The sequence below is a fragment of the Gopherus evgoodei genome, chromosome 13 (genome assembly GCF_007399415.2).
Source record: "Gopherus evgoodei ecotype Sinaloan lineage chromosome 13, rGopEvg1_v1.p, whole genome shotgun sequence".
Classification (NCBI taxonomy): Eukaryota; Metazoa; Chordata; order Testudines; family Testudinidae; genus Gopherus; species Gopherus evgoodei.
The window spans coordinates 24,487,370-24,512,468 of record NC_044334.1 but is presented as its reverse complement, the minus strand read 5'-3'; the positions used below and the strand labels follow the sequence as shown (position 1 = coordinate 24,512,468).

Genomic DNA, 25,099 nt, shown 5'->3' with positions numbered 1-25,099 from the left:
TGACATCACAGGAACAGAATACAGCAACTCTTCAGAGCAGGGACTGAGCTTTGGTAGCTATATGGCCCCCCATTACTGTAATATCCGAACACTCTCCCAAGTGTGAGTGTATTTACCTTCACAATACCCCCGTGAGGCAGGGCCAGGTTGTTATCCCCATTGTACAGATGGAAAACTGAGGCACAAGGAGGCTAAGTGGCTTATCCAAGGTCACACAGGAAGTCAAGCTGAGCCAGGAATTGAACCCAGAACATCTTTTGAGTCCTAGGCTAGTGCCCCTAATCACTGGATCATAGGTCCTTTTAACCTCCATTCATTAGCACAGTCAAGACCTATTATTCCCATTGATGCCTCCAAGGCTGCTATTATTTTTTATTTGTATTTCTGTTGCACCAAGACCACACAGAGGATTTGGGGGACCTAGGGAAAAATCTGAAACTGAGGGCTCCCAGCCTTTCCAAATGACTACTATGGAAAGTAAGGATTTTAAAAAGAATACTCCCCACTGAAATCAGGAAACCAATTAGAGGGGAGGCCTGGGGGAAGAGGGGCACTGGGCAGTAAGCATGCCTGGTATTCACTCTGCAGTGGCACCTCCTGTCCTTGCAGGGCTGGGCATTGCAACCTGGTGCACGGGATTGCAGCGCAACTCAGGTTTGGCCAGGCTGCCCTTCCCTCAAATTCAATTTGTTGCCTCTGGGGAAAACTGCTCCTTTTGTCCTCCATCCCTTGCTAGGCAGCTCTGGGTTGCACCAATGAGGTCCCAGCCGGAACTGGGACCCCATTGAACTAGGTACTGTATGGACACCTAGGCCAGGTCTACACTATATACTTCCTTCAGTAGAACTATGTCGCTCAGGAGTGTGGGAGGGGAAACAGAGGCACAGGGAAAGTCAAGGCACTTGCCTAAAGGCACACAGCACATCAGTTGCAGAGCTGTGGATACAACCTAGCGCTGAAAAGCTGCCCCACTGAAGTCAAGGGGAGTTTTGCCATTGACTTCACTAGTATCAGGATTTCACCCCAGATCTTCTGAGTGCCAGTCCATTCACCTATTTGGTCTACTGAGTTTGCTTGGCAGTAGGTGTTCTTGAACTTCCTTTGCATTGACAAGAGAGAGAACTGATTGCTTGGATTCCTGGCAGCTCATTTGGATGAACCAATAAGAGCTTGGAAGTCTAATGTTTTGCACCGATGCCGTAAGCAACACCTAGTGCAGTAACCAGAAGGCTAGGATGCTGTTGGCAATGGGCAGAATGCAGCCCTTGTCCCAGTGCGTGAAAAGCATATGTTGGCTATAGGTGTCTGTGCCAGTATGAGCTGGGAAGAGAGCTCTGTGTGCATGAGAAGGAAAAAGAGAGAATGTTCTTCTCTACTATGCAAGAGAAATAGGTTTCTTTTCCCATCTCACTTTGCCCTAGGGCACTGCCGTCAGCCTTCCTCCAGCAGAATCACTCACCACCATCAATAATATGGGCCACAAGGTAGTTTGTAAGTGATTCTCCTTCACTCTCTCTCTGGGTTTTCCACATTCTCAGGTAGCATTTCCTGCTGTGAGGAATATTTCAGGCTGAGAAGAAGCTGCCACCCTCTGCTCCAGTCACAACCAGCTACGCCAGGTAGCAGTTTATGGTCTGCAATGCTGAAGAATCAACTACCCATCTTTTTTCTCCATTACCTAGGATCAAACCAATGTCAGAGATCAGAAGTAACAACATGCTTTTCTATACAGTCAGGCCGAAGGATCTCAAAGCATTTTACACACCAACAGAAAGAGGTAAACCCATGCTGCACATAGCAATAAAACGCAACCGCCCATGGGGCTGGCAGGGAGCAGCACACAGCAGCATTCTGCAGTAGTCTCGGGGAAGACATGGAGAACATCACATCCAACTAGAACTGAACAGGGCATGTAAAGAGACAGGGGGTAGTTCCCCAAGATGGAACAAGGCCCGCATGCTGGGGCTACTCTTGCAGCTAAAACCCAGGGATCACAAATGATCCAAGTGAGAACAGCTTCCTAAGCGATAAAGGAGCATTTTAAATATATGAATGCAAAGAACAAAAGCCTCCCTAAGGAGAACATCGTGCGGAACAATAAGTGGATCCCGTGCCCTGAGGAGGAGATGAGGCATCTGAGGAATTATGCTAAGATTTTGGATTAACAAATAAGGAACTGTGGTGGCTGCGCTTAGCAGTTGGAGCCGTGTCTTTGTAATAGGGGTTTGTTAAAGGTACTGAATAGGTTCTGAACATGCTCTTCACTACAGAGGGTGTTAGAGGAATACAGACATCGGGCCAAACCCTAAAGCCTTTACTGGCACAAAACTCCCATTGTCATCGGTCAGGGTTTGGCAAGGTTCAGAAACTGCATCACAGAATGTTCTCCCCAGCTGGGTTTGCAATACACAAAGAGCAACCAGAAGATAATGGTCAGCATGCATGTCTTATTATAGATTGAACAAGTCAGCAAACAAGAAAGGACAAAAGAAGGGTCTCTGTGAAAGGGCTGAGAGAGAGAGAGAGAGAGAGAGAGAGACTCAGTCTCCTTTATAGAGAGAGGAGTCCTTGGAGACTTCAAGGGGCAGAACAAACAAAACAAAGGAGTCACACCCCCGCATCAAAAGAGAAATTCTCCTTGGGCATCAGTCAAACTCGTTTTTCCTGTGGGGACGTCCAATAAAGATATGCTCAGCCCTGCTGGAACATGAGTTGCAGGGTGCGGTGATCTTGTGGCCTCCTATCAGCACTTCCACCTGCCTTAAACTTGGGCTAGGGTTACTACACTAAATTCTATTTTCATTCATGTGATCAGTATGTTCCATATCAATACTGGTGCCTGGTGACCTACCGGCTGTACATTTTCCACTCAGCAGCTCAGGCATCAGACTGCGAGCAGAACAAACACCGGCTGTCATGAGCAGTAGCAATGGCTGCCCACATCTGCTCTTCTCTTTATAGGCAATGGTTCAACATGCCCTGCCTTTGGTTACCCTCTTCACTTCCCGTAGGATCCTAAGAGTTCTGTATGCTCAGGTGATGTATTCCTGTGCTGTTTCCCAGGGAACCGGGACCTTGTATATTCTCAAGTGTCCCTTATTTTTGGTCAGTGAATCATCATGAGCTGCATCAGCCCCATGGCTAAAGCCTGGACTCCATTAAGTAAAGAAGAGCTTTGCCATGGACCTCAGTAAGAGCAACTGGAGGTTCCTGGGAGGTAAATTGAGCCCCAGCTCAGCCACATGACACTAAATCAGGGGGTGCTCCAATTTTCCCCTCCCTGGTGATTTAACGATGCTGCTATGAAGTATTTTATAGAGAGTTTTATCATTTGAAAGAACTCTATAAACAGGACCTAATTAATGGGGAAACTGAGGCACCAAGAGGTCAAGTGATTTGTCCAAAGCCACTTGGTGAATCAATAGCAGAATCTGGAATAGAACCCAGGTCTCCTGATCACTCACCTATATCACTAGAGCACATGACCTTCCAGCTTGCAGGAGACAGCACGGAGTACCTTAAACACATCAGACAGCACACTGAAGTCATTGACACAGAGCTGCAGCTGGATAGACCCCCAGCATGCAATGCTCCCTTCTCCGGCACAGCAGCCTGGCTGGAACACTGCCTGCTGGCAGAACATCTGCACTGAAGCGGACAACCCACACTGCAGCATGTATGAGGCCATATGGACCCACGTACAGGATTTTGGCTACCCCTGATCAAGTGGGTTTCTCAAGTATAAAGCAGGTCAGTCATTTGAATAGATGGAATTCAAGGCACAAAAACAAATGTAACTGCTCAGGGAAAAAACACAACAGGATCCTGTCAGACTAGTCCTAAGCAGTCTGCCTTTTTAGGGCTGGTAGGTGAAACTTCAACCGATCCACACTCTGTCAGATTCAAAATCGAAACACTTTACTAACGTGGGTAACTTATACTGGATTTTAGTTTTAGAGGAAAACCAGAAAAGCCATTCTGACCTCAAAAGTCCTGTTTCAACGCTTCCAGAAAGAAGTGTTTCTATTTTTTGTTTTTAATTTTTTTTTAAAAAGTGTTTATAATATTATGTATGTCATAATACAAAACCAAAATGTCAAAATCTGAACGTTTTGATTGCCCCCAAATGAATACTTTTTTCCAGAATTTTCCTTCACGGAGAATTTAAAAAATGTTGGGTTTCATTCGGGTACAGAATGAAGTCAGATTTCCAGTTCCTTTGTGAAACAACTTCCATCCTCCACACCTGTCTACATCTTACTGTGGCATTACTGTTCTTTAGTCCCTTGCTACCTAAAACTGCCATGTTTCTATCTAGCTAAGGAACGGGCCCTAGAGGAAAAAGGAAAAAAAAACAACCCAGAGGGTTAAACAATATAAATGCCGGCAACATGAAAGGAAATGGGATGTGACAATTCTCCTCCAGCTGAGGGTCAAAAATAGAACAAGGTTAGCTGGCAATGAATGAATTGTGCTTGATTTCTACGCTGTAGCCTGCCGAGACCCTGTTAGATGAGAGGTTGCTTCTCATCAGACCTTTCTCCCCACTTCCAGGGTAAATTTTTATATTAACTCCATGACAACTGGTTTGCCCCGAACAGCGCACACTCAGCTGTGATTATAGTGCCCCCCCCCCCCCCCCCCGAGGACAGACAGCAAGTCCACAGGGCGAGCATGTATCCAGAAAACAGCAGTGGATGGATGGCATCTAATATCTGAGGCATCTTCCCAGGTGAATACAGACCAAGGAAGCTTGCAATTTAGCCACCTCCTGCCAGATGCAGTCTTGGTGATTTCTTGTATCCTTTATGTAACCCACACACCTCCTGGGCGTGGTGTTCAGGCCCATCTAGTGGCACCGAGATCACTTAGGGAAACATTAATGAGTCTCCTCTACAGCCTTAGCTAAGGGCCATGCACCTTTTAGCTCATGCACTAGAGGCTCATGTATTTAGCTTCAGAGGTCCCAGGTTCAATCCCGCTTGCTGATGACCAGGGTCGTTCGGTATTACACTTACATAGGATATTGTAGTAGTGGGTCAAAACCCTGAGGTTCTTACTCACCTTTTACTCAGGAAAAACATTCACTGAATTCAGAGGGAGACTGTCCTGAGAAAGACCCTCACTGCTTGACCCATTATTAATAAACTCCATATTTGCACCATTCTTTTTCTTCCAAAGAATCCCCAAAGCTCTGCAAAAGGGAACAGGCTTTATCCTGAACTACCGCTATCTCTGGGCCACGCAGCAGCCTCTTAACAACATGTGCAATGTTACACAATGGTTCAGGAAGAGAACAACACGCCCTCAGTTACAAAGGCAGGGGGGGAATTAAGTAGGCAGAACACAGTTACTCACACTATATTCTAGCTGAGACTAACACCCGGGCTACACTAGTGGGGTGGGGTGGGGGTTTGAACTAAGATACGCAACTAAGCTACGCTATTCGCGTAGCTGAAGTCGAAGTATCTTAGTTCAACTTACCTGACCACCCTCACAGCGGCGAGTCGACTGCCGCGGTGCCCCCATCGACTGCTCTTACTCCTCCTGCCGAGGTGGACTACGGGTGTCGATTAGCAGATCGATTTATCGTGTCCAGACGAGACGCGCTAAATCGATCCCCGATACATCGAACACTACCTGCCGATCCGGCAGGTAATATAGACGTACCCAATGTACCACCAGACCTTTAGTGACCCTGAGTAGTCAGCACCTCAGCTTTAGCTCTTATCCAAAAGACGGCCTGTTTAACATCCTTAACGCCATATGGAGACGTATGTTCAGTACTGACCTCGGACGAAAGGGCAAACATCAGCACCTGCAATAATTGGGATTCACCTGGAGATCTCCCATTCCCACTCTGACTAGGCCCAGCTGGCCTAGTCTATAAGATCTGAAGAGGTCACAGCCCAAGGTGTCACAGCTGCACCTAACCACTGTCTAATTCTTCTTAGGGTTACTTGTTTTTTAGGCATCTCAATGGTGTCTGCCACTGCAGAATCCATAGTTATCCTGCTGTCCAGTCTCCCTGGGCTTTCTGGGCTTGTCCCAGTGTCTCTCTCCGTACGATCAGGCCTCCCCAATGCACCAGCCCTGTTTCAAACTGAGCAGATAGCACAGGAAATGAGCTGATCATTTTCAGCCCCGGGTAGTGGTGGGTAGGGACTGAGGTGACTTTCCCACGTCTCTCTCGAGGGTGACAACACCCTTTGATGCACAGAGTTGCTCTCTGCTGGTTTCCCTGCAGAGTTTCTACTCTTCTATGTCTGTCTAAAACCACTAGCGTCACCGCGCCCCAGTATTTTACCCACAATGCAGTGAATTATGCCACTGCCCTTGTCATTCTTACAGGGCTTCATGCTCCCTATCAGCCTTATATTAGCCTCTGAGTGAAGCCTGGGCCAGAGTTTCTCTCCAGAGGCCACTTTAAAGCTTCCCCAAGGATACTGGTGTGCTCTTTAAGGTGTAGTTAAACACTACCTTCTTCAAGGCCACTAATTCTTGCTGGTTCTTGGGATAGCTGCTTAGGACAGATTCCACTGAGGAGCTAGGACTGGAGAACCCTCAGCTCCTAGTGACTTCAATGAGAGCTGAGGATTCTCAGTGCGTTGTTGTAGGTGGGGCTCAGCATTTCACAGGCCCAGGACCCTCGGGAATAAAGTATGAGGCGGCTCTCTCTGCTCTTTGGCCTCTCGTCATAAGCCGGAGCGTTGAAGCCATTCACCTTCCCTCACCATGATTCTGCATGAAACCTACTGATTCAGCATTTTAAAAAAACATGCACGTTTTATCGTGGAGTTTATTAGAGTTGGTTGGACTCTTTTTTGCAGAAAATAAGTCAGGTACTTGAGCTAGTGAACCTAGACGGAGAGGAGAACAGAGGCATGAGGCAGCCAAGCTATAACTCCCAGGAGGCGCCATGGCGGCATTTCCAGGTAGAAATATTGTTTGGTTTCAGGTTAGTGTTTTGTCAAAAAGTTGACATTTACCACAGAAAGCTGCTACCATCAGGGCCGCCCAGAGGATTCCGGGGGCCTGGGGCAAAGCGGGGGAGCTGTGGCGCTTGTACTCACACAGCAGCGGTCCGGGTCTTTGGTGGCATTTTGGTGCCAGGGGGGCTCTTTAGTCACTCCGTGTCTTCAGCAGCACTGAAGGGCCCCCCAGCTGCCAAAATGCCACCAAAGACCCGGAGTGACTGAAGGGCTCCCTGCTACCAAAATGCCATCGAAGACCAGGACTGCCACTAGGTCAGGGCTCGTGGGGCCCCTGCAGGGACCAGGGCCTGGGGCAAACTGCCCCACTTGCCTCTCCCCCCACCCCCACCCCCCCGGCAGCCCTGGCTACTGTTCTCAAATGTTTCAAAGCCACAGTTTTCCTTAAACAATTTTTACAGAAAATTTTCAACTTCCTTTAGATACTATTAAAAGGATAGGCTCCTTTCAGCTGTATGGCTTTCCAGTACCTTTTGTCTCTTCCCCCTCCACTGCCCAGCTCCCAACCCTTGCAAACTTTCAAGTGACGAAGTGGGTATTCACCCACAAAAGCTCACGCTCCAATACGTCTGTTAGTCTATAAGGTGCCAAAGGACTCTTCGCTGCTCAAATTTAGAGTAATTCACCAGCCAACTCCCATATAAGTGCTGGATTCACCCCGACTTTTTGCCTTCCTAGCATAGCAAGCCAGTCAAAGGGTTTATCCTCAGGGGCTGTCTCCTCTACAATCAGCCTTCCCTACCTCTTCAGCAATATCACAGTGAGTCTTTGTGACATCACAGTACATTCCACAGAAGTTGCTGCGATGTCACCGTGGCGAACAAAGGAGGGACGGACATAGAGAGACTGATGGCCAGCAGGTCTCGTAGGCATATAGAGGTCAAGATTCCTGGGTTCCACTGCTGCTGATTCTGCCACTGACTTTCTCTGTGATGCTGGTGACTCCCTTAGGTCAACAGGTTTCCAAAAGCAACCGCTGGTTTTGCATCTCTCTATTTTTGAGTGTGCAACCTGAGACACCCACAACTTCCTTTTCAGGGGTGTGGAGCCCTTGCACATCCCACTAACTACAGCTAGAATTTAGAATGCTCAGGACTTCTGAAAATCGGGCCTGCCAGCATTTCAAGCTATGTCCCCAAACACGGAGATTGCCAAAATCAGTGACCCACTTCTGAAAACATTGGCCTTCACTGCTCTGTGCCTCAGTTTCCCCAACTGTAAATTAACACCCATCACCTCACAAGGGGGCTGGCAGACTCACAGTATATTCAATCGGCAAAAAACACCCAGTGGCAGTGAGTATCAGAGCACAGGTCAACTGATCAGGCTCATGCTACCAGGCTAAAAATAGCAGTGTAGACATTTGGCAGTGTAGCATTTGTAGGCATCAGGGCTCTGACATCCGCTCTCGTGACTAGGTTTCAGAGCCCAGGCTCCAGCCTGAGCAGGAATTTCTACACAGCTATTTTTAGCCCCAGAGCGCAAGCCCCTTGAGTTAGAGTCAGTTGACCCAGGCTCAGACTCACTGCTTTGGGGCTGTTTTTGCTATGCAGATGTACCCAAGATGTTTGTAAAATGCTTTGAGATTCTTGGGGAAAGGGACTAGGAAACGGCAATGCATCACTGCTAATAAATGGCCAGGAGGAGCAAGCTAATTGGGAAGGAGCCTGCTCCTGTGAGCGCACAAACTCCAGAACAATTAACAACAATTAAAAACACAGGGGGGGAATTACGCAGGTCCTCAATTACATTCTAGCGAAATGTCGTTTTTCAAGCTCTCGGGGGCACTTTAAAGACTCTCGGCTTATAGCATTTCTCCTGCTTGTGTAAAAATAGAGAAGCAGAGCTGCACATCTAGGATCCAAACCTGTTCTCACTGAAATCTGTGGATGAACTCCCACTGCTTTCCGTGGGAGCAGGATTGGATGCTTAACTGCTGGGGCTGGGTGGCAGAACAGGCCTAGAGCATTTTGAAATATGGTGGCTGTTAGAAGCATCATTTACAGCGAGCTGAGCTTCCCTTCTGGAAGGTTTGGGTTGTAATAATACAAGATTTAGCTCTTATATGGCATCTTTTATGAACAAAATTCAAAGTGCTGTATTAGGAGAGCCAATATCGTTGGCTTCTTTTTACAGATGGGGAAACCGAGGCACCGAACTCTGCTTAAGGTCATGCAGCATGTCAGTGGCAGAACCAGGAAAAGAAGCCATGTGTGCCATATAACTGTCCAGTGCCCAATCTGGTAGACCACACTGCTAGCTCTGGTGTCTGTGAAATTTTATTTTCCTGTCCCTTTGTCCTCTTCCAGTCTCCTTGTTCTCCCCTTTCTGTTCTCCCATGCTTCCTGCCCGCTTCTTGTTTTCTCCCCCATGCATCTGTCCTCCTCTTACCTCCATTTCCCCCCTCACATTTTCTTTCTTTTCCCTTTCTAGCTGTCATTCTCTCTCCTGACCATCATGCCTTAGTGGGCAATAGGTCTGTGACCTGGAGAAGGCTCTAACCTGACCCCACCAAACCCATCTGACTTGTGTCGCCATAACCGATACCAAGGGTAAAAAATGTTTGTAGGTACTTACCAGTCCACCTGGACTTCTATATCTCTTGTCTCCACCTTGGTTGGCGCGTCTCCATTGAATTCCTTAGTGCTGCTCTTTAGGAGTTTCAGGACTGGCTCTATTTCTTTTAGCAACTCATTGTTTTCGACCCCACCGTTCAGGCAAGGATTGGCATTGGCATTGTCCTTTCCCTTCAAAGAGTCCTCACCTTTGGTGCTGGTAACCACACCATTGACATGCACAAGGGACTCTGCTTCCTGTCCGTTCTCTCTAGCCCATGCTGAACTACCCAAGCCCATGGTAGGGTCTACTCCCTGCTGCAGATCTCTGCCATGAATGCTAGGACTGGACAAGTCGACTGCTTTGGCAATTGGGCACAAAGGTCTGGTTATTCTAACAGTCTTTGGCATCCCATCACCGGCAAAGGTGGTCTCCAGATGAGTGGTGAAGCCCTCGGGACCTCTCAGGATCAGAACCACATAGGTCTCTGAGGCGATGCTCCTCAGGATCTCCAGGGCACTCTCATAGTTCATGTCCACCAGGGGCCGGCCATTGACTGCCAGGATAATGTCCCCAGCCTGGATGAGCCCGCTTTGCTCAGCTGCCCCTCCTCGGATCAGGTCGGAGATGATTACCGGGGGCTTGTTAACACGTTCCTTCACCAGGAACCCGAGACCCCCAACCTTGCGCTTGAAGAGTCTCACCGAAATGACATTGGGCTGTATCTGCTGCACACTGAACAAATTCTCTTCCATTGTAGCCCTTGGTCTTCTAGCCTGCAGCCCAAGCCCTCTAGACCCACTGAGCACAGACTAGCCCACCGTTGAGCAGAGAAATTAGCAGCTGAGAAGAGAGCACAGCTTATCTCTGCTTGCAAGGAGGAACTTGCTGGCTCTGGAATGACTTGCCTTGTTGCAAAATCTGCAGAGCATCAGTCGTTGCACATCAGTTCCAGCTCTGTCTTTGCCAGCATAATTTCAGTCATTCATTCCTCCCTCCTCTCTCTCTCTCTTTTGTAAGGTAATGACGACAGCAGCCCAGGTAACCTTCACTGGGACAGCAAGAGCATGTCACCAACAGAAGGCTGGGCTGGCAGGAGCAGGCACAGAACTAAGCATCTCTCTGCTGAAGAGGGTCACAGGGACAAAAGATTAGAGAGGAGACACGACAGGCCTCGAACCATCCCTTGATCTTGTGCTTGGAAACTGGCTCACTTCATAGACATCTCCACAGACTAGTTTTTAGGCTCTGAATGAATCATGAGCTTCTCTGTCTGTAAAGGGAGATTTGAAAAAAAAAAGAAAAAAGAGACAGAGAGAAAGACATGAGCATGGACAGAGCTAAGTATGGGCCCCATAGAGATCTGAATGGCTTAGACACCCCGATACAACACATTCAGCACAGGTATCCTCTCTGGAGCTGTGTTTCAAAACCTGGCTGTACCCTGAAATCATCCCAAGCTATATTTCGTCTGTCCCTCTGCAAACTCTCCCACTGTCTAGTTCTTCCACCTTAACTAGAGCAGATGCGGAATAAAGTCCCGGGAAGGAAAATTTGGGGCCAATTCTTTGATTGGTGTAAATCAGCATAATTCCACTGAACTCTATGGAGCCACATTGATTTACACCAGCAAAGGCTCTGGCCGCTGTTCTTCAAAGCATCTTCACGAGCCAAAGTCTGCCTGGCAGAGACGACCGAGGGCAGGTCGACATGTAAAATGCCGCAGCTTCTCCCATTTGTGTAGTGGATTAACTACATTAATCCACCTCCGTGAGAGGCAGTGGTTATGTTGGCAGGAGAAGCCCTGTGCTGTCTATGCTGGGGGTTAGGTTGGTATAATTGTGGTGCTCAGGGGTGTGGATTTATCCCTTAGTTATATCAGTGTAAGTGTGTAGTGCAGACCTGGCCCCAGGAGCAACTCAATTATAGGTTTTTTATTCAAACAAACAAAAAAAAATGTAAGGGAAACCTCAACATTAGCAAAATGTCAATTTCTTATCTGGGTTTTTATAAACTTGTTTGCATCTTATTAAATATATCGTCATAACAACATCATAGCAAAAATGTTAAAAAAAGCTAACCAAACAATTTCAACAGGCTTCCACCTTTGTCTCCCAAACACAACCAAGCGTCATCAAAGTTTAATACCCTCAAAATATTTGCATAAACATGTATTTAAAATTCATGTTGATTTCATTTTTATTCTCTTTTAAGTTATGTTCAAGGAAAGTAGTGGTTAACGTTTGTGCCTCTAAACAGTTAACAAAAGTGAAATTGGTATCAAAAACAAATTAACTCTAAAAAGAGTGGGTAAAAATTCTACCATTACCTCTTTTGCTAAAACAAAGCTCAGCAGGGGAAAGCAATACACCTCCTCATAAAAAAATGTCAGCATCAATTTGAGCAGTTAAACACTATATTTAGAACATAAAAGATCTGTAATGCACCTCAAGTGAAAAATGAATATCTATACAACAATTGCAAAAGTATAGCTTGTGTTATAAAAAGCTTGGTCCCTATTGCATTGTAAACACACTACGTTAATAAGTGTATTAAATGTGTGTTACTAAAAACAAGAAAAATGTAAAACAAACACAGAACTTTATGATGTTAACTCACTTAAGCTGTTTAGGGTTGCATCCCACAGACCAACCCCCCTCTCAAAAAATATCACAACCCAAAGACATCAGAAGATATCAATACACAGTAAAGAAACCCCCACGCATCAAGAAAAGAAAAGCAAAGTATAAATAAACAACTGGTCAACTGCACCTCATTCTACCATATATGAACAAATAAGTTGGCAATCAGTTAAAAACCACTAGCTGAACCAGGTTAACTGTCATTTAATTTAAATTTGGCTACTGTGTAAAAGCAACTGTATTATTGTTGTACAACATTTACAATGTGCATAACATTGCTAAACTGTTTAACCAATACACAAGTAAAAAAAAAAGTCAACAAATAAATGGCAGCAAACAATATGAAGGCAAAAAAATAAATAAAACCCAAATTGGTTAAAAAAAAATTACGTTCCACAGTAACTTCAAATTGGGTAAAAAAATTCCCTGGTAGTACCAGTCACACTTTGAGGTCAGTAACAACATATCCTAAGTAAGGCACCTGTTATTCAAAACAATCTTGTTCAGTGTCTGGGTACCAATACTAAACCCTGGCACACAATGTTTAACAAATCGGTTACTGTCCATTCACTAGGTTATCTAAAAAACAGCATCCATAAAAAACAAGTGAATCTACGTCAACTACTGGTGTATCACGAAGCCATGCAAGCAATGGAACAGAGAACGTAGCCGTTCTTGTTTCCTGCCCAGTAAAGCTTACCCAAAGGGTAACAGCTAGCAGATAGGGTCAGGGCCAGCGCAACCCATTAGGTGACCTAGGAGGTTGCCTAGGGCGCTCACATTTGGAGGGTGGTGACTGCGGTGGCAGGACCTTCCGCTGCCTCTGTCAGGGGTGGCATTTCGGGGGCGAGACCTTCCGCCGCCTCTGTTGGGGGCAGCATTTAGGGGATGGGACCTTCTGCCGCCTAGGGTGACAAAAAAGCTGGCAGCGCTCCTGGGAAGGGTAAACTATAACATGAATGGACAGTACTGTGTAGCAACCAATTACGCAATTGTATATGGAAAGGCCTCATTTGTAATGCCAATACTCCACATTTCTTTTACTTCTCATATTCATAGCACTGTAAAACACACAGTTATAATACCTATCCCAGTATTTCAAAGCACTCAGCTTACTACCAATAATAATAAGAGAAGTGGTAACTGTAAATGCCCTAATAGGAGTGTGTAGCTATCTGGGCCAAACCACAATACCATAGCAACTATAAAACTACATTCCTCAGTCAAAGTCCTGGACCTAACATTCCCAGGTCCCCCACAAAAAACAACACATAATTGGAAAATAAAATCTGTCCATCAGTCGTGCAAACAAATGTGCAAACCAAAGAACAGATGGGGCATGAATGTGTAAATGGTAAAGTAAGATGACCACGTACCAGTGTTTAGCCCACTGGGTCATCTTCAGTCCATGCATTCTGCTTTTCCAGGACGATGGGTGAACGTCCACCCCATAAAAAGACAAAAAATGAGGGAATGTAGTAGGAAGAGAGCATGAGACATAAGCCCTTGTAGCAAAGGCCTGGTATGAGGCCTGAGGCCTAGGCTAAAGTAGTGGTCAAAGCTTTGCTAATATAAAGCAAAGTCAGGTTGTGAGTAGAGGCAGGCCCTGCTCACAGAATCTGGCAAGAATGGGGCTAATATTGCAAAAAATCACATTCCTAAGAGGTGTTAGTAGGGTTGCCAACGGTGGCTGGATGAATTCCTGTAGGGTTCATCAAATGACATAATCTTTTATGAAAGATTAATCTTGAATTCCTGGAGACTCCAGGACAATCCTGGAGGCTTGGCAACCCTTGGTGCTAGGCACAGAGCACTCATGCAGATATATTCCAGAAGGGTGGTAGCAGAACACCTCGATACCAGCACATTCCCCACAGATAACAGGAACATGCTGACCCATCCTAGAGATAAGGTCAGGATGACAGTGTAATAAATACAAATGTACAAGGTGATGGGTGGTAACTGACTATGTCAGAGGGGCAGTACATAACTCATTTGTACTAATGTATAAAATAAAGCCTCGAAGGGGGTATCTTTGTCTGGCCGAGGGAACAGCGGAAAGTCCCACCAGTGCCTGAGCCGGTCCACTGCCACAAGCACACATGTGTCAGTGTACCTATAACCATTGTGCCAGGGCATTAGCACCGTGCTTCGTCGGCAACAAACCTAACCAAGTTCCTTCGCTAAAAACGAAGTCGGTGTATTTATTGGGCAGTTCAGTTGGAGCCTGGTGTACAGGCTGTCTGACTAAAGGCAGTACGGCACGCAGAGAGAACACGCACCTGCAGCCAAACATCTAATCCCCGCTCCTTTCCATCTGAACACCGAGCCTGCACCGAAGGACAAGGAGAAAAAGTGAAAAATCATATAACAACCTTAACGGGAGAGAGAGTTACGGCAGTGGTTCTCAACCAGTGGTACACATACCCTGGGGTGCACAGAGGTCTTCCGGGGGTACATCAACTCATCTAGATATTTGCCTAGTTTTACAACAGGCTACAGAAAAAGCACCAGCAAAGTCAGTACAAACTAACATTTCATTCAGGGACTTGTTTATACTGCTTTCTATACTATGCACTGAAATGTAAGTACAATATTTGTATTGCAATTGATTTATTTTATAATTATATGGTCAAAATTTAAAAGTCAGCAATTTTTCAGTAAGAGTGTGCTTTGATACTTTTGTATTTTTATGTCTGATTTTGTAAGCTAGTCGTTTTGAAGTGAGGTGAAACTTGGCGGTGTGCAAGGCCAGTCAGACTCCTGAAAGGGGTACAGTAGTCTGGAAAGGCTGAGAGCCCCTGAATTAAGGGACAGGTTTCCACATTAACATATTCACCCTGAATAGCACCTTACTTCTTGGCTAGTCCCGCTGCAGGCAATGGGACTATCTGTGGCGCAAGGGTATCATCACCTGGTCCAAATTCATCTCCTCCTTCACTTTACTACAAATCAAAAGTGTTCCTGCATGAGATGCCAACTTGAAGAGGCAGTCCAAGAATCCCCCCCAACTCCCATCCCCTGAAATTCAATTCTCAGGGAACGATTCCAAAACAAACTACTTCACCTAATGGAAAATCACCCAGGGTGGAGATGCAGTGAGTTTCTCAATCTCAGCTCCTGACAAACCCAAAGCCGGTGGGTAACATTTTCAAAAACGCCTAAGTGACTTAGGCTCCTATGTGCCTTTGCTTTTCAGGCTGTGTCTACACCGTAACTGGTGGTGTAATTCCCAGCTTGGGTAGACCTACAAGTGGTAGCTCTGCTCAAGCTAGCCCACTAAAAATAGGAGGATGGTCAGTGGCTCAGGCATGGGCTAACCACCCAAGCACAACCCCACCTGAGATCCTGGCTGGAGCTGCTGCCCATGCCATGGCCACACTGCTATTTTGGCCATGCTAGCTCAAGCAGAGACAGCCTGTGTTAGTCTGCTCACGCTGGGGACTACACCCAGTCGAACTGCAGTGTAGACATACCCTCAGTGAGACTTGGGCTTTGTCTACACCAGGAGTCGGCAACCCTCTGCAAGTGGCCCATCGGGGTAATCCACTGGGGGCCATGAGACATTTTGTTTACTTTGACTGCCCGCAGGCATGGCCCCCGCAGCTCCCAGTGGCCGCAGTTCACCATTCCCAGCCAATGGGAGCTGCAGGAAGCAGCGGTCAGCACGTCCCTGCGGCCCGCGCCGCTTCCTACAGCTCCCATTGGCTGGGAACAGTGAACCGCAGCCACTGGGAGCTGCAGGAGCCATGCCTGCAGACAGTCTGCGTAAACAAAATGTCTCGCGGCCCCCAGCGGATTACCCTGATGGGCCGTGTGCCGAGAGTTGCTGACCCCTGGTCTACATGGTGCAGCAATACACACTGGAGGGGTGTGTCATAAACAGATAGTTAAGGGTTAATGTCTCTTTTCCCTGTAAAGGGTTAACAAACAGGGAACCAAACACCTGACCAGGGGACCAATCAGGAGACAAGATACTTTCAAATCTCGGTGGAGGGAAGCCTTTCTTTGTGTTTTTTGGGTTTGGCTTTGTTCTCTCTGGACTCTGAGAGTGACCACAAGTACCTACAGGCTCTCTAATCTTCTGTTCAAATTTAGTAAGTACAAAGGTAGAAAGGCGGTTTAGTCTTTTTAATTGTTTTTCTTTATTTGCAAATGTGTATCTGGCTGGTAGAGGTCTAAAGTGTATTTGGCTGGAAGTATTTTAAATTGTATCTCTGCTGGAGGAGGCTTTTTCTCCAGTTTCTATAAGCTGAAAGACCCTGTAATATTCCATCTTGAATTTACAGTGATTTTCTTTATTCTTTCTTCTTTTATTAAAAGTTTTGCTTTTAAGACCTGTCTGATTTTTCCCCTTGTTGAGGCTCAAGGGAATTGAGTCTGTACTTAACAGGGAAGGAGAAGGGAGGGGGGACCCACCTGATTTCTCTGTTTTGTGATTCAAGGAGTTTGAATCACGGTGATCTCCTCGTGTACCCAGGGCACGAAAGATCTGGGAGGAAGAAAGGAGAAGGGGGAATCCCTTTGTTTTAGATTCACAGAGCGTGAATCTGTCTCTCTCTCCAGGAGATCTAATTTCTCTGAGTTGTGATTCAAGGAGTTTGAATCACAGTAATCTTCCAGGGTAACCCAGGGAGGGGAAGGCTGGGAAAGGCAACGGTGAGAAAAGGGGTTTACTTTCCTTGTGTTAAGATCCAGGGGGTCTGGGTCTTGGGGGTCCCCAGGGAAGGTTTTGGGGGGACCAGAGTGTATCAGGCACTGGAATTCCTGATTGGTGGCAGCTTATCAGATCTAAGCTGGTAATTAAGCTTAGAGGAATTCATGCTGGTACCCCAACTTTTGGACTCTAAGGTTCAGAGTGGGGAAAGATACTATGACAGGGTGTGAATTCGAAAGCGCACCCACGTGCTGCACACTAACTGGCCCTACTAGGTCCTGTTGGCATGCACTAAAAGTTCCTATTGCGTATTAACACGATACTGCTGAAGCAACACTAGAGTCTGCGTGGACCCTTTATTGTGCAAGACATTGGTAAGCTGCAGAATTCACACCTCTCTAGTGTGCATTGCTGCATCGTGTTGACTAGCCCTTAGCGCCTACAGCCTAAGCTAGATTTAAAAATAGGACTTAGCTTCCTAAGTCACTTAAATGCTTTTGAAAATTATCCTCTCTGTTCCCAAGTCCTGACATAGTTTCTTTTAGTTGCAACTGGAATCTGAATATTAAAGAGCTCCTTCAAGGCAGGACCGGTTGCTTCACATGTGGCCTACTGTTTGTGCTTGGAATAGAAGGATTTGCATGCCAAAGTAAACGGTCTCAGATCCCCCAAACCATGCACATTCTGGATTTTAACTCCCGAAAGCCAGTTCTCACTCAGCTGCTCTAGTGCACAAAGGAAAGAGCAGGCAGCTTGCCAAACAGCAGCCGGTTGGCTGGATTCAAGTAATTCTCATGCATTCCAGAGAAAAACAATCATAGTAACAGTTGGAATAAACTTCACTCCGTACGCAGGGGAAGTGCCCCCTCCCTCCAGCGGGCCAGGGGGACCTTGCTGCAACAATACGAGCAGGACCTCAGGGGCCACATCCTGGCCTAGGGGAAACCTGCCAGCATGGGAGCAGCATCCCAGCAAGGCAGGAGGGAGCCGAGTCCCTGCCAGACCCCAAGGCGAAGAACAGGAGCTCCCAGGAGCAGAGTCCTGGCTTGCATGTGCAGCAGGCGCTCAGCATTAGCTCATTCTCTCCGACACTGATACAAAGTGAGCTCTTTGGAAGGCAGAGTGATTTGCAATTCAGCCCAAACAAATAAGAGGGCAAAAGAATAAAGAATAATCCACTCGAGTATTGAGGATCCACTTTCTGGAGCCCATCCTATGCTGAGAGATTTAACCCCCCTGGCTCTGCGGTGCAGCTCCGTCACACGCTGCAGCGATGTGTGCAAAGGGTTAACATTGCTCACACTCCACCACCAGCATGAAGGACAGGGTTGGAGCCGTTTCTCTGATGGAGTGACCCTGACTCGGGAGACAGCAATACGCCCTCCCTGCCAGGGCCAGCTTACTCAGGGGCTCAGCAAAATACTGGCAAAGAACATTATTTTGCATTTAAAATGAGCCAAATTGCATCGAACAGCAGGTGTCTGTGTAAGTTAATTCCCAGGGGAGGAGACCCCCATGATCTTCACCTTCCCACCCTGATTTCCAACACAACACTGCTCGTTACTCTTGGGCTGGGCTGTTCAAAGGTGCCAAAGGGAGTTAGGCACCCCAAACCTGTTGACATCCAATCAGAGCTGGGCACCTAACTCTCTAGTCTCCTTTGAATCTCGTAGGCCCCACAGTCCCAGGATACATTTCAGGGACAACGTACAAATGGTCCCAACAAAGCGCCCGTAGAGGAAGTCTGTTTGCCCAGTGGCACTGCCTCCTTCCTTGGTTTCAGAGGGGAAAGAAATCAAGAGGTTCCCCACTCCTTTCTGCAGCACCCCCACCCCAGGGCTTGCGATTACACCATGATGGGGTGGGCACACACCTAAGGGCCCAGACCGATAGATCCCAGCCCAAGAGGGGGAATATTTCTGAGGGAGGCACCAGCAGCTCTTCCCCTGCAGCATGAAGCAGGCTCGGCTTCCGGCACTCCATCTCCATGCACAGAACTGCAGAACCACCAGAGAGACTAACCAGCACTCCTCTAGAACACAGGCGGGATACGCTGCCGAGCAGCTGGAGTGAGGAATCTTCCAGGGCAAAATCATTTTCATTTCACTTGAGGGCCTTCGCTGCCTTTCCTTTGAGTGTGAAAGGAGGAAAACCAATGTGCGCTGCACACTCTGGGCCGAAACTCCAAGCTGCCTCACCCCTTCTGGGACCCCAGGGGAGTGCCTGGAGTCCAGGTAAGGCTTGGCCCATCCTAGGGCAGATCTTCACCCACTCCAGCTGGAGACAAGCTCCTGAGCCGCGCAGCCTGAGAGTGTTGTGTGAGCACAGCCCTTCCCTGGGACCAAATGAAGCCACACGTGCAATGAGTGGAGGGGTGGGGAGGTCTCAGAACACATCTTTCATAAATGCCTCATCTTTGGTGGTGGGGATAGCAGTTCGGGACAAGCCATTCAAATGCAGCATAACCTGCCTATTGTGGGGTCAGGTCATTCAAGTCACTAGGGGCATGTCTACACTGCAGTTAAACGCTGGCAGCTGGCCCAGCTCAGCTGACTTGGGCTCTCGGGGCTCAGGCTGTGGGGCTCCAGTGTAGACACTTGGGCTCTGGCTGGAGCTGGCTTCTGAGACCCTCCCCCCTTGTGGGGTACTTGAGACACACCGTGTCCTCGGGTTATTCTAACCATTTTGTTGTCTGAGGCTGGCACTTGCCCTGTACTTCGGGACCAGGTGATGCGGATCTGGCCCTGACAGCTGTGGGGTCAACTGCTGCATTTGGGACATAGGTTTTATCCTCCAATATCCCCCATGGTTCTCTCTGCAGCATCCCCTGCCCCTGTGTAGCAGAGATGGGACGCTAGACAGACTAACGCCACCTCCCCTCCACTGTGCCCATCACACACAACTAGGACAGAAGATACCATCGTAGCTATCCAAAGGAGCAGTGATACAGCAGGGTTTGTGGCTGGTACCGTATGGTACCAAGGCCATTTCTCAACTTCTCCCTCCCTGTTGGTCCATCTGTCTCTCTCCCCTGCTCCCAACCCAGAGCCCGATTTCACTTCCACTATTCTAAGTCCTGATCAGAACCAGGGGCAGCGCACCCAGCACTAGGTAGCTTCCCTTCCCGTCCCAGGATCCTTTTCCTCCCCGTACTCCACTGTGAACAAGTGCTCAGTTCATGAACATGCATCAAGGAGACCTAGCCAGGGAAAGGCAGGAGGGGAATGAGGCCGGGTTTGGAGAGTCTCCCAGCTCTTCCGTTCAGCAACCATTTAAGCAAAGATGAAGAGAGAAAGTCTTTTGCTTTCGAGCCTCTTACACACTGGCTGTGCCCAGAGTGCGACAAAAAGCAGGCTGAGAACGGAAGGGAGAGAGGGGTCTCATAGCAATCTCAGGTCAATAGTCTCTGCCTCTCCCTCGCAGCCTTTTGTATCCAGAGCGTCTCATCACCCCTCACTCTGCCACAGGAGGGAGGCTGCCTGCTATTGCTAGCGACAGGAGGGCAGCAGCTGCCTAGAGAGTTGCTGCCAATGGGACGGGGGGCTGGAACTAGGGGGGCTGCTGCACCCCCTGGCTGGAAGTGGTTTCCGTCATGTGCAGGGTTTACAGTTTGGTTCAATGGCTCTCAGCCCTCCCACTACACACATTGTTCTCTGCAATGGGGGCTTGTTTGAGAGGGTCCAGCTCATTGCAAGTGGGAGAGAGGGGAGACCCTGCTCCCTGGGTAGCCAAACATGGGCACATCCCTTACTGCATCTGCCCCCCAGCTGGGGTGAATCGAGATGGGGGAGGGGATCGCACCTGCATTACAACAGGGCCACGAAAGCTGAGCAAGATCGGCGGTGGTGGTAGCGGGGGAATCCCCCACAGACCCTTTCTCAAGCTCAGACCTTCTGTAAGCCTCGTGCCTGACAGGCCCTTCTGCCAGGGTGATGCTGCCCTAAACCGGCTGCTTCTGTACGAAGCAACCAGCTCTGCTCTCGAGTTGCCTCTCTGACAGGTCTGTCCAGGGGTTGTGCCTGAGGTTACTTCTGCCTGGGCTGTCTTGTGGGGCCGCCCATGATCCTTCTCCCCTGCCCCCAAGCTCACAGGAGAGGAGAGGAGTACGAGACAGGCTAGCTTAGTAATACAGGGCTGTAAACAAGACTCTACAATCAGCGTGCATGCCGCACGAGCAATGTAATTGTCGAGGTGGATAACCGCTAGTTTACACAGCAACAGCACCTAGCTTGTCAGCTCCTTGGGGGTGTGTGTGTGTGGGGGGGGTGTCTTTTTGTTCTGCGGTCACACGGTGCCTAGAACAATGGGGTCCTGGTCTGATACCAGTTCCTAGGCACAACTGGGATACCAGCGAGTTAGCACTTTGGGAGCAATCCCCAGACATTTACTGACTTAATCCTTGAACATGAGGCAGGCAGTATGTCTATTATCCCCATGTGGCAGGTGGGGGAAGCAGACACGGAAGAGGCTAGATCCTGATCTCACACTCGTGTAAATCAGCAATAACTCCAACTGACGTCACTGGAGGTCATAGGGACTCAACATTTCTGAATACCAGGCCCAAGGAGTTTTACATCGGGCATCCACAGTCTGTGGCAGCCAAAGTGACTTGGCCAAGGTCATAGAAAGAGCAACGGTAAGGATACAGGAGCCCACAACTCCCAAGGCCTCTGCCCAAACCACTATATTTTACCTTTAAGGTATGAAGATCCACCTCCACAGATCTTTTGAGACCATGCAGACCAAATGTTCAGAGGATCCCAGCACTTATCTAGGTACCTAAATGCAGTGGCCACTGCCACAGTTCATGGTAACTGTACCTATACCACTCTGTGGTCCTCTGAGGGCACCCACTCTTAGATGCCCAGCTCCCAGCAGTCCTCTCTGGGGCACAGACCCACGTTTTTTTCCATGCTGACCAGCGTTTTTCCAGGCTGCGCAGTTCCCTGCCTACCTTGTGATATCCCGAACAAGCCAGACTGCATAATCAGGCCAGCACCTGCATTTTGCTTATGCTTCAAAAGCTATGAATGTAACTGCCTACGGTGATGAGTTATCACACAACTCTTTCTAAGCAAGCACATTTATTCTTAAGGTGAAAGCATTAAAGAGAGAACATTAAAAGTCATAAAAGAACCTACATACATACCAAAAAGCTTACCAGGCCACCCCTTTCCCCAACACCAGCAAGTGATTTGGTAGGAATCAGTTCTTCAAACACCACCATGAAAAAATATACCCCTGTGTTTGCACCCTACTAATATATACCCCTCTGTTAATAATGTTAACTATAACAGCATTTAAAAGAGAACTGGATAAAATCATGGAGGTTAAGTCCATTAATTGCTATCAGCTAGGATGAGTAAGGAATGGTGTCCCTAGCTTCTGTTTGTCAGAGGGTGGAGATGGATGACAGGAGAGAGATCACTTGATCATTACCTGTTAGGTTCACTCCCTCTGGAGCACCTGGCATTGGCCACTGTTGGTAGACAGGATACTAGGCTGGATGGACCTTTGGTCTGACCCAGTACAGCCGTTCTTATGTTTGTACAAGGTGTGCCTTGTGAGATATCATTTAAAAACTCAATTTGCTGATCAATAATATCATGGCAAAATGCAGCTAGCAGTGTTACAGGTGACTCTATACACATAAGCTAAAATCATGACTAAAAATGTTTTCCAAGGAAGGATGGGGAGTGGCCAAACCAGTTCCTCAGAGACAAAGGGCAAGCTGAGACCTGAGCCACATTCCCAGAAGTGCTCCACTCCCACAGAGCAATGGCAGCAGCTGGATGCGAAGCACGTCTGGAAATGAAGCCCCTGCATTCAGGTGCCTACACTGAGCCACTAAGTACCGACTTCCAGCAAAAATCAGACCCACAGTCCTTAATGCCGCCAATCTGATTTGTTTGCCCAGGAAATTGTGCTCTGGGCAAAGAGGTGTCAATGTTGCTTCCCCACCCATCACTGAAAGCTGTTTAAGAAACATATTTTGACACTGCACCCACTCACAAAAATCTTCCTATCCTGCAAAAAGAAGTGTCGAGCCTCTCACTTCTCCTGAACTCCTAATTTTCAGTTGTTTCCTACAGAATTATAAAGTACAGTGAGAAATTAAACAGATCTTCTCCTCACCTGCTAGAAATTCATGTGCAAAGCCTAGACAGGCCCTGGGTTTTGCTATCTTAACATCCTGCAGCTCTGACAGGTCCTCACGCAGTCTGAACGAATTACCTGTATGTCAGATTTCTCCTTGCTTTTCCCCTTATGCAACTTTCCCGATCTCTATACAGACACCTTAGGCTGGATTCTGATCTCACTCATGCTGGTTTTACACAGATGCAACTCTGTCCAATTCAGTGGAGTGTCTCCTGGCTGTAAACAAATATCAGAATCAACCCCATCTGTCTCTCTGAGTCTTCTCCAGCCTAGTCAATGTCCCTCCTAAAAGCCCAGCAGATGTCATTATAGGGAAGCTAGAGAGCGCAGATTGTGCCACCTACATAGTACTTGGGGAATGAGGGGCCAAGCTCTCAATCTAGGAATCTGCTTGTCAACACATGCCCCTTATAAATGTTTGCCTAGACACACAAGAGCCCATTAGAGGCCATCACATGTCAATCAGCTGAGACATGTTTTCAGGGAGAAGTCAGAGGGAGCAATAAGAAACACCGATTCCTGGCAAATGCTCCAAGGGGGAAGCCTAAGGAACAGCTCCAGAGGCTCCACGCAGTGCCGATTGTTTCATGCATTTGCTACACTTGTGCACACAGCTCACAATATCCTTCAGATTCTACATGCTGCAGAACTCCGGTAATTTCTTCCTTAGTAAAGCATTTGAATCTAATCCTTTGTTTGTAACAAACAATACTCAGGCCTAGCTCTTATACAGAGCTTTTCACCCGTAAATCTTAGAGCACTTTACAAAGGAGGTCAACATCCTTTGAGAAATTAGTTTGTGGAAGGTGCCAGATTGTCAGGCCTGGGGACTTATCCACGGAGCTGGGATCCCATGGACTCAGCACAGCTCCTGTTCAGCATTGTCCCAGTAACATGCCCCAGACCTTCCCAGAGGGGCCCACGGCTAAATATTAGAAGCCAATTCAGTTTCTGTGACCCACTCAGTCCTTGGCACCCCTGCACCTTGCAGTTTCAGCAGAGAGGCTTCAGAGACCCAGCTACAAGGATGCCTTGTGTGATTCAAACACTTTCCCACCAGGAGCTGATCTGTGGGCCCCAGTTACATTTCAGAGAGACTCCTGGGTGTGCATCAGATGGCAATGGCTTTCTGTGATTGAAAAGAGGCCAGGAAGTTGCATGCGTACAACGAAGCAGAATTTAGGCCAAAGTTATTTTTCACACCCCGCTTTGCATATTTGCCCCTAAACCCAAGATATTTTTAAATTTAACATTTAAATATTTTCCTTACATGCCCCCCAAAGCTAAGGAAGGTCTGTTGGGGCAAAGCCCTTCCAGAAAGAAAAGGAGTTGGATGGAAATAAGGAGTAAGGATTCCTTCCAACCTTCCCGGGGAAAGATGAGAGGACAAGTGTTTTTCAGTGCTGATTGGATCAGATATTGTCTGTGTGTGACCTTGTACTCAAGTGATTACTCCGTGCCTCAGTTTTCCCCTCTCTACAATGGGGATATGTTGACCTAACAGAGACTTAGTAAGGTTTCTAATGTTTGCAAAGTGCTTGGAAGTGAAAACAGCGCCATCTGAGTGCAAAGAGTTGTTTATAAACATTTAAATGGAGGCATGTGGGACTGGGACAGGAAGGGGGTTCCAGGCAGAGGGAACAGCAGGGAAAATAAGACATCAGTTTTCTATTTGAAGTGGATTCTCACTAAACCGATCTTCCTTATTGCGTTTGTTGGCTCCCTGCACAACAGGTCCTATGATCTTTCACAACTCCTTTTAAGAACGGAGAGGACAAATTTTGGACCAAAGCTGAAGTGTTGCATTAATGGAAAGCAAGAGAGAGATGCAGTACAGTCCTAATGGGATGGCAAAACGGTGCTAGTTAATGGTCCACGTTAGTTATATTTAGAATTATTAGTACAAGCAAAAATACGTCATCTGTGATCAATGAATGTAAAAGCATCAATTCAGAGAACCAGTGAACATAGCATTAAATTTATTAGGGATCAAATCCTGCTTACTCCTGTTGATGTTACTCGTGAATACGGTGAGCGGGATTTGCTTTGAATGCAGTAAACATATGCCGCATTGATGGATGATCCTCTTCTCA

At 47.5% G+C, this 25,099-nt stretch overlaps 1 protein-coding gene across 6 annotated transcripts in view; it reads right to left on the bottom strand.

The window, feature by feature from the left end:
• Window positions 1-25,099, bottom strand: part of NOS1 (nitric oxide synthase 1) — a 147,549-nt gene that overhangs the window by 58,694 nt on the left and 63,756 nt on the right. For all 6 annotated transcript variants that reach the window (XM_030582994.1, XM_030582996.1, XM_030582997.1 and 3 more), the window contains exon 2: window positions 9,570-10,821. In XM_030582994.1, the coding sequence (XP_030438854.1) occupies window positions 9,570-10,303 (734 nt within the window). In that variant the 5' untranslated portion in view covers window positions 10,304-10,821. The remainder of the gene's footprint in view (window positions 1-9,569; window positions 10,822-25,099) is intronic.